We start from the raw sequence: 18,790 nt of genomic DNA, 5'->3' as shown, positions 1-18,790 counted from the left end.
TTTTATTTCATCTTTTAATTTTTTTTTAATCTTTTATTCGTTGTCTTTCTTTTATCTCTAGTTGTTTTTCATCTTCTTTCTTATTTAAATTATTATTTTTCCTTATTTTGTATTTTTTTTGAAGCTAACTCTTCTACTTTGCTCTCTTATAGGTTGCAAGCACCGCATGCCACAAGTGACAAGAAGCCAAAGCCAGAAGAATTCATCCAATGCGTCTCCATCCCGGTCCGTTCCTCAGACCGTTCCTGAAGAGCAAAAGACAATAATGGCTACAAATACATAACTCGAGATGCCGTCGGACGAAGAATTTGAGTTGGAGGATCGTGCGAATGACCATCGCAATCCTCTGATAGGCGAGAACGACTGGCGCAATGTCTTTTCACCTCTCAACAATGGAGCTAGTGTCAAACCCCTTGCCCCCACCACTCAATAATGACCCATGTGTCACCATGCCACAACACAACCACCAGCAGTGGGTATTTCTTCTATATGTCTTTCATCCTGTACTAGTTGTCTTTCATTTTGTACTAGTTTTCTTTCATCTTCTTCTAGTTGTCTTTCATCTTCTATTGGTTGTTTTTCATCTTCTATTGGTTGTCTTTCAATATCTACTGGTTGTCTTTCATCACCTACTGTTTGTCTTTCATCTTCTATTAATTGTATTTCATCTACTATTGGTGGTATTTTATTTTCTTATAGTTTTATTTCTTCTTCTTCTAGTTGTCTTTTATCATCTTCTTCTAGTTGTATTTCACGTTCTACTTGTTGTCTTTAATCTACTACTGGTTGTCTTTCACGTTCTATTTATTATTTTTTTATCTTCTTCTAGTTGTATTTCTTCTACATCTAATTGTATTTCATCTTCTTCTAGTTGTCTTTCACATTCTATTGGTTGTCTTTCATCTTGTACTAGTTATTTTTCATCTTCTACTTATTGTTTTTTTTTCTTTTGGTTGTCTTTCATCTTCTACTATTTGTTTTCATCTTTTTATGATTGTCTTACATCTTCTACTAGTTGTTTTTCATGTTTTACTAGTTGTTTTTTTTATCATTTTCTAGTTTTTTTTTTATCATTTTCTAGTTTTTTTTTTCATCATTTACCGGTTGTGTTTCATGTTTTACTTGTTGTCTTTCATGTACTACTTGTTGGATTTTATTTTCTTCTAATTGTATTTCTTATTTTTTTATTTGTATTTTATCTTCTTCTAGATGTCTTTAATTTTGTATTGGTTGTCTTTTACGTTCTACTGGTTGTCTTTCGTTTATTTTATCTTCTAGTTGTATTTCATTTTCTTCTAATTGTATTTCATTGTACTGGTTATTTTTTATGTTTTACTAATTATCTTTCATTATTTTTAGTTGCGTTTTATTTTGTACTGGTTGTCTTTCATTCATGTTATACTGGTTGTTTCTCATATTCTACTTCTTGTCTTTAATCTTGCTTTAATCTTGCTTTAGTTGTATTTTTCTTCCTCTAATGTGATTTTTAACCAATTCGACCAAAGGAGTGTACATAGAATTTATATTCCGGTATACTCATTTGTTTTTCTAAATTTTGTGATTTTTAGTGTACCGTGTGGCATGAGGTGTACCCAGTGTTTTCGGCCGTATATTTGTCCGTATATACGTATTCAGTAGAAATCCGAATAGAAATAATCTATTCGGTTGAATATTCGGTTCCGTACAAATTTTATACAGATTAAACATTGAATATGATTCGAAATTCGGTTTCCAATCCTTATCTAAACTTTAGACCAGTTACTTGATTTTTTATTTACTTTCCGACCCCTAGCGCTGGTTTTATAGGCTCCTGTCCGATGCTTCTGTTTTGGTTTGACATTGTGGGACTAAAACCCATTGATTATATCGGACGGTTTCTTTCCTTCTTCAATAGATTCATTATTTTATTAATAAATGGTAGCGGGCCTGAGAATATTGGGCCGACGAATACTCCCTTGATGCCTTCCTTCCTGCCACGTCGCTATGTATTAATTATTTACAATTCTATTAACACTCCTACTTAATACAAATTGAGCAACTTCTCTGATATTAATTCTGATTTGTGTGATTTGCGTGTGGGTCCCACTGGTAAAACCCATCTTATTCTTTATCAGGAAATGAGTAATTCATTCATTCATCAGTACATGTTTAATTCATCAATTAAGTTAATTAATTAAGAAAAAATTTAGATATATACCGCATATATAAATCCGAATAAAAATTCGCATATACAGCCGCATACCACATATGCGGTATATAGTGGTCTTTCAAATACCGAATAAAAACTGCATTTTAAAACATTGGGTGTACCGAACCCTTGTTACACTGCTTATGTTTCTTGCAATATATAAAGTCATCTTGCTTTCTTATTATTTTCTATTACGATTTAAGAAAAAATCGATGGGAAGACTCCACTTTTGTAAAAAAAAAAAAAGAATAGAAATTGTTGTATTTCTTGGATTTTACTTTAATTTAAGGGTGCAAACGGATTGGATATGGATCAGATATATAGTGTTTAAACCATATCCGTATCCGCTTTTAATATTCGGATATGGATACGGATCAGATATTAGGCAGATATATACGGATATGGATCGGATATCAGATATCCGGCCATAGATATATGCATAAATATTTTCATAATTTATGGTAAATTATATGACACATATCTACTATTCAGATACGGATAATTAAAATTCAAAATCATATATGTATCCGTATCAAATATCAGTGCGTAATTTTCGAATATGAATGCGGATACGGTCGGATAATATCCGACCCGTTTGCTCCCCTACTTTAATTGGTGTCGAAATATGGCTCCAAAAATTCTCCAACTTGTTATGTAACAATTGGTTATGAAAATTTATATAACGATTTGGGCTCCTCGATAAGATAATCAAGCTCAATAAAAATAAAAATAAAAAAAGATCAAACGATTAGATGGACATAATAGTACTAAAATAGTTTTAATATTCCGCTACCTTTATAAGATGTAGATTTAATGTAATATGATATGTCGTAACAAAATATAAACTATTATAAAGTATCATCAAATACGATCATGTCTCCATGCACAATATGAATATAATATGATTTACACTCAAATATAACGTTTAATTAAGATTCAAACTTATTTTATATACAAAATACATACAGCAATCGTACCGAGCTATTATTTTTACCTTTGCAACAAACTAATCATGATATTTGCAGTGTTTGACAACCATGACTTAGAGCTCTTTAGTGCTCTTTAGTGTTCTAAGAAATCTTAAGCTTACCGAACGGGTGCTCCTTTATCAAGCTTAATGCTACCTCCTTAGTGTTTCTTTTGTCCACTTTTCTCAAGCTTGTTCAAGTTTTTAAGCCATGGTTTCACATGGCTTAAGCATTTTGTCAAACTTAAAGCTTTCTTAAGAAAATTACATTTTAACTTTATTGTCGAACGGGTGCTCCTTAGTACAGCTTAAAATTTAAGCTTCATATAGTTGCCGAACACTAAAGGTTCCCGGTTCGAGCCTGGGCGGCACCAATTTTTTTTTTTTTTTTATTTGTTGCAAATCGACCGATGACTGCCTCTAGTTCTTCTTTTGTTGATTGCATGCTCTCATGGAATCATTTTTTGAACATCTTTTAATTACAATTCACTCATTGTATTAAGTATCTGCTTAATTTATTACTAGATAAAAGAGGTAATAAGTCTTAATGGCCTAATAAATCTTATTATATATCACTTAATTGTTTGTTGCTCTTAATTTCTATCTTCAACAAGAAATATATTATTCCATTCCATTTCTATCTTCAACAAAAAATATATTAATTTCCGGACCATAAACGCTAAGCTATGAGATAAAAGTGCGCTAACTCAACTACGAGCACTATAGCTGTAATAGCTGACTGCTATTACCGCTATGTGCGAGGCGCTATTGCTACTGCTATGCTACATGAGATTTTTTTTTTTTTGCAATTTATATGGACTTCTATACTTCTACTCTTATTTTTAATGTTACATAGTCTTCTACGATAAGTATGCTAAACCAAACTATGGTACTTCTGTTTTTATTTGCGATTTATCCTCTCATTCTATAAGGAGAAATATTCAAATATTGTGATTTATTCTCTCATTCTATATCGAGAAATATTCAAATATTAATTCTTCATTTTGATTGCTCTTTGTATAGTATTCATTTGTAAAATTATTATTGTTCGTTTCAATTGAAAGCTGATTGTGATTATTATTATAATAAATAAAATATTTAAATATATATACTAACTTCATTTACCTTATAAAATTAATTGTTCTTCGTCTATTATAATATATAACAATATAAAGTATGAACTATTAAATAATGTTTTTTCCTTCTTATTTGCGTAATTGATAAAAAATATAGACTTAGATTAGTTGTCATTTAGTTGTTATCTCAATTCTCCAATATTAATTATGTTGATAATCAGTAGAAATATAGAATATAAAATTTGAAAAAGGAAAAAACGCTATGTATGATAGCTTCTGCTATCAATATTTTAAAATGAGGTTTTATTCATGCATGCGGAAGGCCACTGACGCATATGCGGATTTGAATGCGGATTTTAAAATAAAAATTCACGTATATATATTCATATTCATATATTTGAATTTATTCCACATAACCAACATGAAATGTGCATATTGTATATAAAAAATACAATAATTTTTTCATATAAATTCTAATTAAAATACAATCAAATTATCAAATTAACCAAGCACAAACAAATACGCCAACTACAACCATATGAGAGGCGATTCGATTTGAATTTGAGATGGGATAGTAAAACTCCGCATAATCCATATGAAGTTTTAATTACATGCGCTGCATATTACGTTTTTAATGTGCATATCCGCATATTCGGATCGCATGCTCAAAACTGCATGGGAGGGGTTGCATGGGATTCTGAGCACGGCTACCGATTGCATAAGCATATGCGGTTTATGCGACCGCATTTTAAAACACTGTCCGCTGTAGCTACGCTATTCGCAATAGTTTTTTTTTCTCCCCGCTATATCGGCGTGTCGCTATAATCGCTATTTAGAACCTTATTTAAAACACATTTCAATGCCCACTTTTTCAGTACTTTCTTTCTTATTGAATGATTTAATTGCACCCTTTCACTAGTTGAATATTTAACCAATAGGCTATCTTTAGTACAACATCTATCAAAAACACACACACATTCATAATTTTTTTTTTTTATTTCATGAATTTTAACCTGAATTTCTAAATAATTTCATTTATGAATTATCCGATTTCTTGAGGTGCTACTTTTATTTGATTATTTCGTTTTGATCTGAGATGTCAAATATTCTCAATCAAAATAGATAGGGCTTGATTTTAAAAATATATCCGTTATTTAAATTATTATGAGTACTACTAGTAGATCAATATTTAATTTTGCACATGATTTGAATCCTCTCCAACTGTATATTATAATAGTTTCCATATAATTTACTTTATTTATCTTGATGTCTGTACAGAAAGCACTCCATTTAGTCATATACTCATATTGCAATAACATAAAAAATGAATTCTTAATTAATAGATAATTAAATAGTATGTTTGTAAATAGGATTCTCTTCGATTTTTTAAAATTTTAAAAAAAAAGATATACGACTCAAGATTTAAAATGGAACACAGGTGATAGGATAGCACGTCTAACTAATCCGTTCCCCTATTAAAAAAAAACATATACAAAATTAATTGTCGCATGGTGTATCATATCATATTTATATATATATGTATGTATATAGACACACGCACATTTAATACAAACCTTGGATGAAAATCAAATCAAAGAAAGAAGCACATTGTCAAATCAATTGATTATGCCTAAGCAAAAGAGCAAGAAGCTTTTCTCCTTCCTCTTCCTTCTTCCTCTTTTCTTACTAACTATTTCTCTCATATTTCTTCTTTTCTTTTGCAATGGAGAGCTTCATCTCCTTTGCACCAAAAATCGCGCAATCTGCAGTTACGTAGAAGAAAATTCACATCTGAAAACCAGCATTTTCCTCTCATCGTCAATCCTGGTACAGGTACCTGTACCAGTACCCCAAAGAAACCAAACTTTATATCACTCAGCCATTTCTCGCAAGATGTCACGAAAGAAGCGAATCTCTTTGAAGATTCTTCGTCCCAGTGCTCGTTCGAAACAATTTGCACAGAGGGCCACTGAATTCTTTAGTCCCCTTATTTCAAACAATAATGCAACTTGTAACCTTACTTTTTTCATGACCTGGATCTCTCCTTTGGAATATTTTGGCAAAAGGGAACTGTTTTCCATAGAGAGTTTGTTCAAGTGGCATCAGAACGCGTGCTTATTGATAATTTCTACTACAATGGATTCATCGAAAGGTGCCGAGCTCTTAAGACCTTTCTTAGATAACGGGTTTCGGGTTGCTGCATTGTCACCCGACTACGAGTACCTTGTCAAGGGCACGCTGGCTGAGACATGGTTGGAACAGCTGAGAAAAGGGGAGGTGGACCCGGGGGAAGTAGCGGGCAAAACCTGTCGAATTTGATCCGTTTACTGGTATTGTATAAATATGGTGGTATCTATATAGACACAGATGTGATAGTGTTGAAAAGCTTCTATAGTTTAAAAAACTGTATTGGTGCACAAACAGAAAATGGCGTGACGCATAATTGGACCCGATTAAACAATGCAGTGATGATATTCGACAAGAAGCATCCTGTTGTGTTAGAGTTTATAAGAGAATTTGCTTCAACATTTGATGGCAACAAATGGGGTCATAACGGGCCTTATCTCGTCTCAAGAGTTGTCAGTAGAGTAATTAACAGTACTTACAATGACACCAATCATCAATTGGTTGTGTTGCCACCAATTGCATTTTACCCGCTGATATGGAGTCGGATTGAGGGGTTGTTTCGGGGACCCGGATCACAGTCAAATAATGAGTCACAGTGGATGAAAGAAAAGCTTCATTGGATTCAGAAAGAAAGCTTTGCGGTGCATTTATGGAACCGGGAAAGTCGAGGTATGACGGTGGAGAATGGAAGCATAATTCAAAGGATCATGTTGGATTCTTGCTTGTTTTGCAATTATTCGACACCACTCAAAACCATGGTTGCATTAGATACTACTTAATTTAGAAAGCATGGTTCATTGTTGCATTAATTTCCCATTTTGTTATCATATTTTGTAATTTTTTTGTTACAATATTATATATACTATCAGTGATTAATAGGCTTAATTATAGAAAACATTTCCAATACAAGGACAAGTTTGGTAAACAATGCTAAGTTTGTGAAGAACAAATCCTTCTGAGAAGCATTTCCTTATCTTTTTTTTATTGAATTTTCTGCATGATGGAAGATAACTAATTAGACCAATCAGCCAAACCAATTAGGCCGTTCTTGTTTTATTGTTTGTAGTTAGTTGTTCAGATTCAGAAATAGAGAAACCAATTTCTGTTTTACATGAAATGGAATAATATATTTCTTGTTGAAGATAGAAATTAAGAGTAACAAACAATTAAGTGATATATAATAAGATTTATTAGGCCATTAAGACTTATTACCTCTTTAATCTAATAATAAATTAAGCAGATACTTAATACAATGAGTGAATTGTAACTAAAAGATGTTCAAAAAATGGTTCCATGAGAGCATGTAATCAACAAAAGAAGAACTAGAGGCAGTCATCAGTCGATTTGCAACAAATAAAAAATAAAATAAAAAGTGGTGCTGCCCAGGCTCGAACCAGGACCTTTCGTGTTCGACAACCATATGAAGCTTAATTTTAAGCTGCACTAAGGGACACCCTTTCAGCAATAAAGTTAAAAAGTAATTTTCTTAAAAAAGCTTTTAAGCTTGACAAGATGCTTAAGCCATGTGAAACCATAACTTAAAAACTTGAACAAGCTTAAGAAAAGTGAGCAAAAGGAGCACTAAGGAGGTAGCATTAAGCTTGATAAAGGGCACCCGTTCGATGAGCTTAAGACTCCTTAGAGCACTAAGGAGCTCTAAGCCATGGTTGCCAAACACTACCGTATATAAAGAGATGCCTACCAAGTAACTTTCCTACACAAGCCAATTGAAAAGCCAAACACAAACTGGCACAGATTTTACTTTCATTTTTATAAAATGATGGTAAGTGCTTACATTATTTACAAACCAGAAGCACAGGTTCAGCTAAACCCTGACACAACAAACTAGTTAACAGAGCACAGATGTAAAAAGGAAACTATTCGGAACTTCTTTTGCTCAGTACCCTGGCAAAAGCCCCATATTACCTTAGCACTCTCCATCTTACTCATCCGAACGGTCAACCACCTCAGGAGCTGGTTGATCCACTTCAACCTCCCGCTCGGCAATGGTTGTGCTTTCGTCAGTGGAATCCTCGGGCTTGGCCACAGCCGTACACTCTTTCTTCACACTGTTGCCACTAAACACCTTGGCGATTTTCTCAATTGGTATCTCAGGCAAGTATTGCACAACTACAATGCCACGTCCACCTGCTGACTCCACAGCATGGTTGTACTTCTCAGCCAAGTGAGCAGCCGTCGGGATCACCAAGTGTGCAGCCTATTATTACCCAGAAAAAATATAACATGTTGATGCAGAATTAAACTTAATAAAAATTAAATTGCTGTAGTTATATTTACACTTAGCAAGGTAAGGGTGTCAATGGCACCCTTTTATCCATTTACCCAACCCGTACCATATTTGCTGAGGGAATGGGTGAAGTTTTTATTTTGTTAGCTTATTGGGTACCGGTGAAGATAAAAAAAAATTTCGTTAACTCTGCGGGTGCAGATATGAAAATGTTTCTACCCGACCCGTATCGAACCTGTTGACACCTCTATAGGAAGGACTGCAGTAACAGTACTTCTAATTTCCATTCAGAAAACAAGTTCCACGATTGTACCGGGAAAGTAAGTACCTGAGGGAAAAGGGGTAGATGATTGAGGTACTGCCAGATGGCAACAGCATATTGCTCAGCAGTTGGTTCATAGTCCTTGTACAGTTCAACAGCAACCGGCTTGTAGCGGTCACCTGCAGCCTTCGATGCAGCACGTAGACCTGAGTTGCGTGCATCACTCAAGAATTCACACAGTGCCACAGTGAACCCTACCAATGCTGTGTAGACATGGAATGTGACAGTCTTAATTGTAGCTGGCACGTGTTGTTCAACCACACCCAGAACAGAATCAACCTGTTACACAATAAAATATCTCAGTTTTGTTTACCAACTGCTGTGTCATAGAAGCAGCATTGTGGAATTACTTCTTAAAAGCTACAGTCTTATTTGCCAGTGGCCAGGTCCCTTGGAAAAAATAAAACAACCAAATAATAATATTAGATTATTTGCATCTTAAGATATAAATCATATGTTTGATTTAGATATAAAAGCATACGTTTGAACTAATCAAACTGTGCTTGGTATTAGGATATCTTGATACTTCAATGGTTTGACCTTTAATTTCAAGTCTTATCTTAGAAAAAAAAAATATTTTTATTGAAATTCCACAAGAAGGCTTCTCTAGAAATGAACAAATCAAACGAAGAATTAATTATATACACTAATAAAGCAGAATCTCAAACAAGTTATAACTACTACACTAAAATAAAATAACTATTAACATCTGCAGTAACAAGAGAAAGTGTCAAAACAAGCTAACGACATATCTATTAGTCCCTGAATAGAACAAGAGAAACTAGTCAATTCAGGGCCACTGAAGATCCAGCCCAACCACCAGTAGTACTATTTATTTATTAGTATATATATTGCTATCTACTTTTTTGTGCCTTTTGAATTTTCTTCTTTATTATGAAATTGAAATTGAAATTGGGTTTGGTGTTGGTTTTGTCTTTTAGACTTGTTCCCCCACTGGTCCCACAGCAACGACCAGCATCCCATGAACTTCAATATTCTTTCATTCTCTCTGCAACATATATAATTAAAGATCATATATATTCTCAATTAATTTAGATTATTTTGGAATAGGTAGCTAGCAAGAAGTTAATGGAATCCAATAGAAATTATAGCTTCAACTCAAAGCAAAACAAGGAAGCAAAGGAAAAAACGGTTGTAGCATTTGTTTAGCGTGACCTACAAAGAAGAAAATTTAATTATTAATGTTTGGTAGACAAACAAATTTAATAATGTTTTCTTGAAATTACGAACAAGGGCTAGACCTACTACGTTTCAGCTAGATATATTTAATTAATTATCTCCTTTGATGCAATTTTCAATAATAAATTAAATAGTTTGCCACAGTAAAATAAAGAACCTCCAAATTCCAAATTCCTTTCCAAGCTTATCTGTTTCCCTGCAGATGTCAATTCAGTGGCCCTGAGTACTGAATTCTGTGTTCTTCTAGAAAACCAGATACCTCATATAGGCTACTTCACACAAATTAAAATATAATTAATTAGATCAAGAAAAAAAATAATCTTTTGATTACCAACTCTTGAAAGATAAAGCTTATCTGCACAGCACGGATGACCTTAAAATAAAAGAAGTCAAAAGTAAAAACAGGATTGTTTCCAAAGCTTTCTACCGAGCAAGGCAATCTACTGCTAAGTTTATTCCTAACTGGTAAATAAATAGTGTCTACATACTCCAATAGTACTAAGTAACGAAAATGATTATCTGAGAACCAGGGCTGACTCCTCTAGTTTCCTGCCTTCTGATTTTGCATCTACTTCTTCTGTTCCTGGTTCTCCCTCTTCCGATGATTACATGGCTTGTTCTACATGTTCCTCTAGTAGTGACTTCTAGCTATGTTTTGTAATATGCCTATTTCTACTGCTTATCCTATGTTGTTCCTAGTTTCTATAGTTGATTAGGTTATTTTGCACAATGGAATCCTTATTCCATTGAATTTTGTATGAACTGTTATTGTTTCAATATGAAACAGGTGGGGGAGATACCCAGTTTTGTCAAAAAAAAAAAAATAATAATAATAATTAAAATGATGTAGTGTTTCATAGAAAAAAAAAATATATATAATTTAATTATTCCCAAAAAAAATAAAAATAAAAGACTAAAAGAAAAGATATTCGGCGCACGATAGCCACACTTGCTATCGTGCGCCAATAAAATATCCGATGGCCACATGAGCGTGAGGATGCTGAGCACTGAGCAGGGACCTGAGCACGTGAGAGGGACAATGTACTGTTCCCCCTAACATGGCACCATCCCGATCTATTATAATGCTAACATGCGCTAAAGTCGAACTTTTACGAGATGTCGAGATCTCCACTGTAAGAAGAATATTCAAGTATCGCGCTAAGATGCGCTCAGAGATAGAGACAATTGTACTGACCTTGCGATCAGCCAAGCAGAGGAGATCGAGGGGAAGATCGTGAAAGCGATTGTAAACCGGGGCCACGATGGACTTGACGGTGCTCTCCACTGTCTGGACCCCACCCTTCAGTGGCCCAGATTTCTCCTTAGCCAGCTCGTACAGACTCGCTATGCATAGTATGGCTTGAACCGCGGCCACATGGAGGAAATCGAGATACTTCAGCTCCTGTTTCTTCTACATTAAAAGATAAAATAGGTTACGAAAAGTAAATCCTTTGCCAAGAAGAATTTTCCTTTTTCATGATTTTGAGAAGATCAGGATTCAGATTTCTTAAACCATAAATAAAACAGCTAATTTTCTCTCTCTCTCTCTCTCTCTCTCTCTCTCTCTCTCTCTCTCTCTCAAACGGAACAAAACAAGTCACCCAAACCATACTAATAAGCGAAAATCGATTAATGAATCGAGATTTGTGATAAGAACAGAGGAGAAAACAATCCATTACCGTAACGTAAACTGCTTCGGCCATCTCTGAGAAGAAGAACTCTGCAGTGAGTTTCGTGAAATTGAGAAATGAAGATTGAAAAAAAGGGAACCTTTAAAACCTTCAAATACGAAAGAAGACAAGAAAGTAACGAATGAGAGGGAAGAATCTAGAAAGAGGGGATCACTTATTAGATGGAAAATTAAAAAGGACTGGATTTTGGTCCAAACCCTTCGGACAAATTCTTATCCAAAACGAATCTCAACCGTTCAATCTGCATCGGAATTTGTACGAACAGATGGCAGAGCATATCAGACGGTGTTTAAACGACTGGATAAAATTTGTCCAAACCCTTTTGAATAAAATCCAATTGAAATTAAAAGAAGGAGAGCCCGAGAGAGTACGACGGGAGTGCGTATCCTCCGAGATATCTCAACTTTTGCGGGACCCACGTGTACGGTGCCTATTCCGGGATAGCGCAAGGGGCCAATATTTTACCAAAAAAGGGACCAATATTATATCTGCTTTGAGATTCGTGTATAACGTATTTAAACAGTTGAGATTTTATATAAAACACTCAAAGTTTGAGATATCTCAGAGGATGCGAATTCGTACGACGAGCCGCTGTCTTTAAGACTTTAATGAACGAACCTCTCGACCGAGTCGGATCCTCAGCATTACCTTACCATTTGAATTTGAATCCGGATCAAAACTTTAAAGCCTGGATCACTTTAAGATTTGTGTCAATATATAACGAACGTATCGGATTCAAACTCAAAAGGTGAGTATTATTCCTCGGACTTGAGCATCTCGTTTCTGCCGACATTTTTATTTTTGAGAAATTTGGATATATGCTCACCATAACTAGATGAATTAGATATTTATCCATCAAAATTTTAAAATTAATTATTTTTCCATTCAAACTCATTGATTTTATTAATATATCCATTTCTTGATTTAACCTATTTTAAAGTACTGATTAATATTCATAAAAATATAAAATGATAATATTGCCCTTCCCGTCAAACTATGTGCAGTGATCCCCTCATCCTTTCTCCTCTCTTTTCTTCAAAAAATGAAATTTCCCATTGCTTCAGACAAATTTTTCTCTGAGTAAGAAGGTTAGGAATTTATTTGGCTACAGTCCAAGACTATATATGAGATTGTTAGAAATATTTTTATTGTACGATAATTAAAACATTTTGGAGATTGTTAGAGTTGTTAAACACAGTGATTAAAGATAACATCTTATTTGTACATGTAGTACTAACAAAAATTAATAAAATATTTATTTCAATCACTTCGTGCATGAAGCTTTCCTACTCCAGCAATGTTCTCTCTCAAATCAACACTAGCATGCATCTTCGTGCGCTAGAGAGATGAGAAAAAAGCTGAAACGAGCCAAAAGGTGGGTAAAGATATTGACAGTGTTTCCCATCAAAACGTAGTTTCTCAAAGAAATCAAAATAATCTGAATTATAATTGTAATGTTGAAAAATAATGTGTGTGTGTGTGTGGTGGGGGGGGGGGGGGGGGGGGGGGTGATGACGGGATCACCGCACATGTAGTTTGAAGAGAAGGAAAATATTGTCATTTTATCTTTTTATTAATATTAATCAGTATTTTAAATAGATTAAATCAAGAAATGAGTATATTAATAAAATCAATGAGTTTGAATGGGGAATAACTAATTTTAAAGTTTTAATGAGTTAATATCTAATTGATGACGTTATGATGAACATATATTCAAATTTCTCTTTATTTTTTAACTATTTTCTAATATATTTTATTAAAAATAACCAAAATTTTATATATATTTTTTTTAAAATACCCAAGTTGCAGTCCTGCGATTTGGAATAAGGCTAATTTTTTTTTCTTTTTTGCTTTTTTTAAAACCTCAAATAGACATGTTAATTTTCAGGTCGTACTAAGAGAAAAAAATGGTAAATAACATAGAAAGTCAGGGAAATTAGATCATTTTTGTACTGTTGTTTGTTTTAATATAATAATGTGCTGAACATTATTGTACAGATCAAAATTGTCTGCTTGTTTTGTGAATATTGTAAAATTATTGTGTATATTTTGGGAGAAAAAAACTTCCTGATGGAGTTGTATATAGTATAAATTGTCGGGCTATTGCAAGCTCACGATCCCTCCAAAGTTAGTTATACTTCGGGGTTATAGTGTTATACGCGACCCTTATGCAGTTTGGGATACTCTAGATGCTCATACAAGGGTCTTTCTTTATGCAATCCTCGATGATTGATGTCGTGAGTTGTACATGGTCGGTCCTTGAGTACTCAGACATGCATGTATAAGGCGTGCGTGTCTTGCTCAATTATCATCCATGCATCTCTATAACCCGTTGTTTTTGCCTTAAGAACGAAGTGACAACCCGGAGTCTTGCATTTAACTTTCAGCCGCCGGGGCAGATGCATGATTTTTGCTAGGGAGGGGCAGAAATTAGATTCAAATATCTTATCGGGTTCAAACCCATTAGCTTATCGGGTTGATTTAATGTCTTAAAATCTATTTTTTTTAAATTCACAAAAATGAGATTTGGATTTATTGAAAATAAAATATATAATAATGTTCTACGCATTAAACCGAGAATTTCGATATGAAGAATGCGAAAAGCCTCCAAACGGTTGATTTTATATGGATTTTACAAGATTTAACGCATATTTGGGTGTGTTAGATGGCAATCCGACCAGTGGGGCCCACTATCATAGAGCCACCATTTGAATTAATTTGCGCTCCTCATTTAATGTGATCCCTTCATTTTGCGTACACCACACCATCATAGACCAATACATGAAAATTGGCCTAAAGAATATGATTTTTAGAACAACAAAATTCAAGAGAAATAGTGGCTTATTCTTATCAGCAATCAAGAGAAAGAACTTGACCCTTTTTCTCCAAAGAGGGGCAATCTAATTTTCACGGGGGGCAAAATCGAAATCAACCTATTTTTCACTATTTTTGAAAATCCAGAGGGGCAGTTGCCCCCTGGACTACATTAGGTCCGCCTCTGTCCGGTCGCTTTGTGTCACTTCTCTTCGTATATATCTCCTGGTTCTTGCCAACATGATACTCTCTGATCTTCTTCGTCAGTTTATCTTTGTTTTCGAAGTATTGGTCTGGAGTGAGCTCACTCCTATATTCAATCTGATGACTATAATAAGAAACATCTGCTTCTCGAAAAGCAAATGTGCCATTGAAGTTTACGAACAGGTGAGTCGCAGAACGGCCACTTAACGGCATATTTCTATTTTGCCTCAAACTGGGCTGTGTGTCATCTTCTGCATCAAAATCATCTTCTTCATCATCAGAGTCACAGGCTCCTTCCGCCCATTCATCCCAAGTTTGTAGAGTCTCCTCCGAAATTTCGTTCATAAATTCAAAATCAAACTCGGTTGGATCTTCCTGTACTAGTGGCGGTTTGGGGTGAGGATTTGGTTCAGGCATAGGTAAGGATGAAGGACACCTATACACGGATATAGGTGAGATAAAAGGTGAAGATTGTGGGGGTGAATCTGTATATTTCTAGTTTTGGTACTGGCATTGGTCCGAGTACAAATAAAGGAGTGCGTGGTTCATAATTTGGTTAATAATTTTCTGTAACTGAATTTTGGGTTGAACTTCCAGCTCCTGACTCTCTGCAACTTTTGCGGGCAAAAACTTCGAAGCCATTATTGCCGGACCTCACAACCTGCACGATCAGGCTTCTCAATCCCCTTTCATCTCCCAATGTGACTCTGACATACCTTCTATTTTGGACCATTCGACTTATTATTTCTAAGTCCTAATGATTCCTATTGTAACCGCTTGCTTTGTAAATAAGCGATTACAACTCCTCAAATGAGAAATTTTTCTCAACCCAATAGAATTTACTGAAGGTTTGGAGTAATGTACTCCACATTGGTCAGTTATAAACTTTCCTCCAAAATGTACTGAAATGGCAATAGACATGGCCAATAAACTACATTCGTAAATGGTAAATATTTTGTCAATTTACTAATTTCAATTGTAGCAGTTGCAGGAAAAAAAATACCCAAAAATCACTTCAGAAATTGCCCTTTTTCGCCTCCGAAATTGCCTTCTCTTTCTCTTCTTCTCTTTCTCCGAATGATTTCTGTTGAATTTGTGAGGGAGGAGAGAGAAACCTCCAATATTTATAGTGCACAAAAGTAAAAAAAAATACTCAAGTCTCAGGAATTTTCTGCGACTTGGGTATTTTAAAAAAAAAATCAAACCTTGGTTATTTTTAATAAAATATATTAGAAAATGGTAAAAAATAAAAATGTTGGTTGTTTCTGGGATCCAATGAGATCTTAGGAGTGAATTCATGCGATGATTTCCTGTAAACTTTCTCTACTGGTCTACTGGGAACATCAATGGACTTTTTTTTTTGCACACACCGTAAAATTTTAAATTAGATAGGAGTCCCTCCATAAATCACGGATTTTTAAAAAAAAAATAATAGTTCGTGAATGAATCACGGATTTTAAATTAGAAATGATTTAGTACAATAAGGAAGCAAAAAAAATCCAAAAAAAGAATCCCCAAAAAAAAATTCGCATTTTTTCGCGTTTTTTATCTTGAATAGTTCCTGACTCACGTTTTATTCACGAATAAAACGTATTATACGTTTCTGTACATTTTATTCGGAATTTAATTTGAAAACGTTAAAAAAATATTTAATACGCGAATTAAACGCGTATATTGTCACTTTGTAAATCAATGAACTTGTTTTCTGTGCACACTCCATAAAACTTTAAATTAAATATCATAAAAGACCAGTACTTTGATCTCCAACCTTCATTATTATAATTTTCATTTCATATAGTTTCTAGTAAAGGGAAACTTTTATTTGTAGAACCTTTCTTAAATTTTCTAATAGAAAAAAATTATTACGAATAGATGATTCAGAACTTTTAAATCAACAAGTTTTCTCTTTATCTAAGAAGTAAAAAAAAAAAAAAAAACTTTAGAAAAATTGAATTTTTAATTTTCATTTAAGATTCCAATAATTGATCATGTTTAGCGTCTTAAAGCAGTTATTTTAAATTTAAAAAATTAGGAATTTTTTAATGGAGCTAAAGATCCAAAACATTCTAGCCTAACTCCCTTCTTTCATCTATTTATGTGTGTACGTGCAATAACATACTCATAAATAAAAACAGATCTACAAATTTTAAATTTTATAAAATTAAAGTATTTTTAGTAATGTGACGAGGGCTGTTAGTTATAAATATATGTTTGGTTGCAATATTAGAATAAACTAGAATAACAAAATTAGTGTTTGTCTTATTATAATAGCTTGTTTCAACTTTTTGTGAAAATAACTTGTTCTAATAAAACAAATAAGTTTGATTCTCTGTTTTAACTATTATAATCCAATCAAACACCAAATATATTGTTCTTAGGAATAGCCTATTCTCATTGCAACCAAACATACCAAGATGAAGAAGAAATTTATGAATAGTCACCCAACTAGTTTTTAATTCGTATGTTTGGATGGTATGAGAATTGTTATTCTTAGAATAGCAGTGATATTTTAAATTAGAGTCATCCAAACAATCTTAGTTGTAATTCGGAACAAGCAAAATAGCGTCGATTGTTCCAACAAAAAGTAAGAATAGCTTCAAATCCTCTACTCTATTTGTTCCCTTCAAACTCTATTTTAAATAGTGCATCCAAACAACTTTTTAACTTATTTTGAATAGCTTTGAGTTAGTACTATTATCTTATCATCAAAATTAATGCTATTATTATATACTATTCTCAAATAGTAGTTATTCTAGAGGGCATCCAAAAATGCAACAATGCATATCACAATTGTTGAAGTTTGATTTCAACTTTCCTACCCAGGAATATAGGTTACATTTTTTCACTGATACCGGAAATTGCCAAATTTAAAGTCAAGAGAGCTGATTAACATATAAGTGGCATAAAATTGCATTATCCGGCGCTCCAAACCCTAGTTGCCTCCCACCTTATCTATCCCTCTATTTTGTCTCTCTCACTTCTTTTAGACTTCACATCTGACAAAGCGGTATCTTTCTCTCGTCTTGATCTTCTCAAATGGAGAGGAGAATAAAAGAGATGGGAGGGAGTTGGGCTGATCAAGAGAGCAGTATTGTCAGAGCTCGAAGCATAGAACCACTACTCTCATTTTAGATCGGAGCATGGCGATGAATAGATCCAGCCTTCAGAATGTGGCGGCTATCGAATGAAAGCTAATCCGGTGGTGAAGAGAGATGGGAAAATTCAGTGTTGCAAAATGCGGTATGCGGAAGGTATGCGGAAGGGCACCGCATACCGCATATACGGATTTTTATGCGGACTAATATATGCGGAAGGTATGCGGAAGGTATGCGGATTTTTATGCGGACTAATATATGCGGATTTTAAAATAAGAATTTATATATAATTTGTACCATTATATGCATAATCTCACAACAAAAATAAAAATACAAACATAAATGTGAAATAGTGAATAGCTGTAGTCAACATATTAGTTATCACAGGCCACAACTCACAAGTCAGTTATCACACAACTCAGTTATCACAGCATAATACATAAATTTCATAGCATACAAACATAATGCGGTTCTATGCGGCCGAATATGCGGCCGCATATGCAGAACCGCATATGTTTTTTCCTATGCGGTTTCCAACCGCATACGCATATGCGGCCGCATATGCGCCGCATAGAACCGCATTTTGCAACACTGTGGGAAATGAAATAATATAATGTTTGGGAGTGTATATGATTATATAATTAAAGTAGTTTAGATTATTTTATGAGAATAAAAGAGTTTAGATCTAGAAAGAAAGATTGTTTAACTCGCTATAAATATGTTTTCTATCAATGAAATCGTCAGTAGACATTTAAAGTCACTAATTTAAAAAAAAAATCAAAATTAAAATAAGCAAATATTTAATCTTTAAATATTTATAAAGGACTTTCCGTTCAAATTTCAAAATTTGTGCCATTC

At 33.8% G+C, this 18,790-nt stretch overlaps 1 protein-coding gene and 1 pseudogene across 2 annotated transcripts; one reads left to right on the top strand and one right to left on the bottom strand.

Moving 5' to 3' along the window:
* Positions 1 to 5,857: 5,857 nt before the first annotated feature.
* On the top strand, positions 5,858 to 7,137 carry LOC144555276 (uncharacterized protein At4g19900-like; annotated as a pseudogene).
* Positions 7,138 to 8,105: 968 nt separating this feature from the next.
* On the bottom strand, positions 8,106 to 11,965 carry LOC144555500 (stress-related protein-like). 2 transcript variants are annotated; one of them, XM_078303855.1, is made up of 4 exons: positions 11,808 to 11,965; positions 11,324 to 11,539; positions 8,935 to 9,207; positions 8,106 to 8,576 (listed from the first exon to the last, which is right to left on the bottom strand). In XM_078303855.1, exons 1-4 carry the CDS (start codon positions 11,829 to 11,831, stop codon positions 8,301 to 8,303), a joined length of 789 nt encoding a protein of 262 aa, XP_078159981.1. In that variant the 5' UTR covers positions 11,832 to 11,965; the 3' UTR covers positions 8,106 to 8,300. The 2 variants fall into 2 exon arrangements, with proteins under 2 accessions (XP_078159981.1, XP_078159983.1); XM_078303857.1 differs by having other exon boundaries at positions 11,324 to 11,536; positions 11,808 to 11,940.
* Between the last annotated feature and the right edge of the window lie 6,825 nt (positions 11,966 to 18,790).

This window comes from Carex rostrata, chromosome 6 (genome assembly GCF_964058835.1).
Source record: "Carex rostrata chromosome 6, lpCarRost1.2, whole genome shotgun sequence".
Taxonomy (NCBI): Eukaryota; Viridiplantae; Streptophyta; class Magnoliopsida; order Poales; family Cyperaceae; genus Carex; species Carex rostrata.
The sequence above is the reverse complement of the archived record's forward strand: the minus strand, read 5'-3'. Positions and strand labels throughout refer to the sequence as shown.

Coding starts and splice junctions, on each gene's coding strand:
- LOC144555500 (XM_078303855.1), bottom strand. CDS start 11,831: ATGGCCGAAGCAGTTTACGTTACG. Junction 9,208..11,323: donor TCTGCTTGGCTGATCGCAAG/GTCAGTACAATT, acceptor ATTGTGTAACAG/GTTGATTCTGTTCTGGGTGT. Junction 8,577..8,934: donor ATCTACCCCTTTTCCCTCAG/GTACTTACTTTC, acceptor GGGTAATAATAG/GCTGCACACTTGGTGATCCC.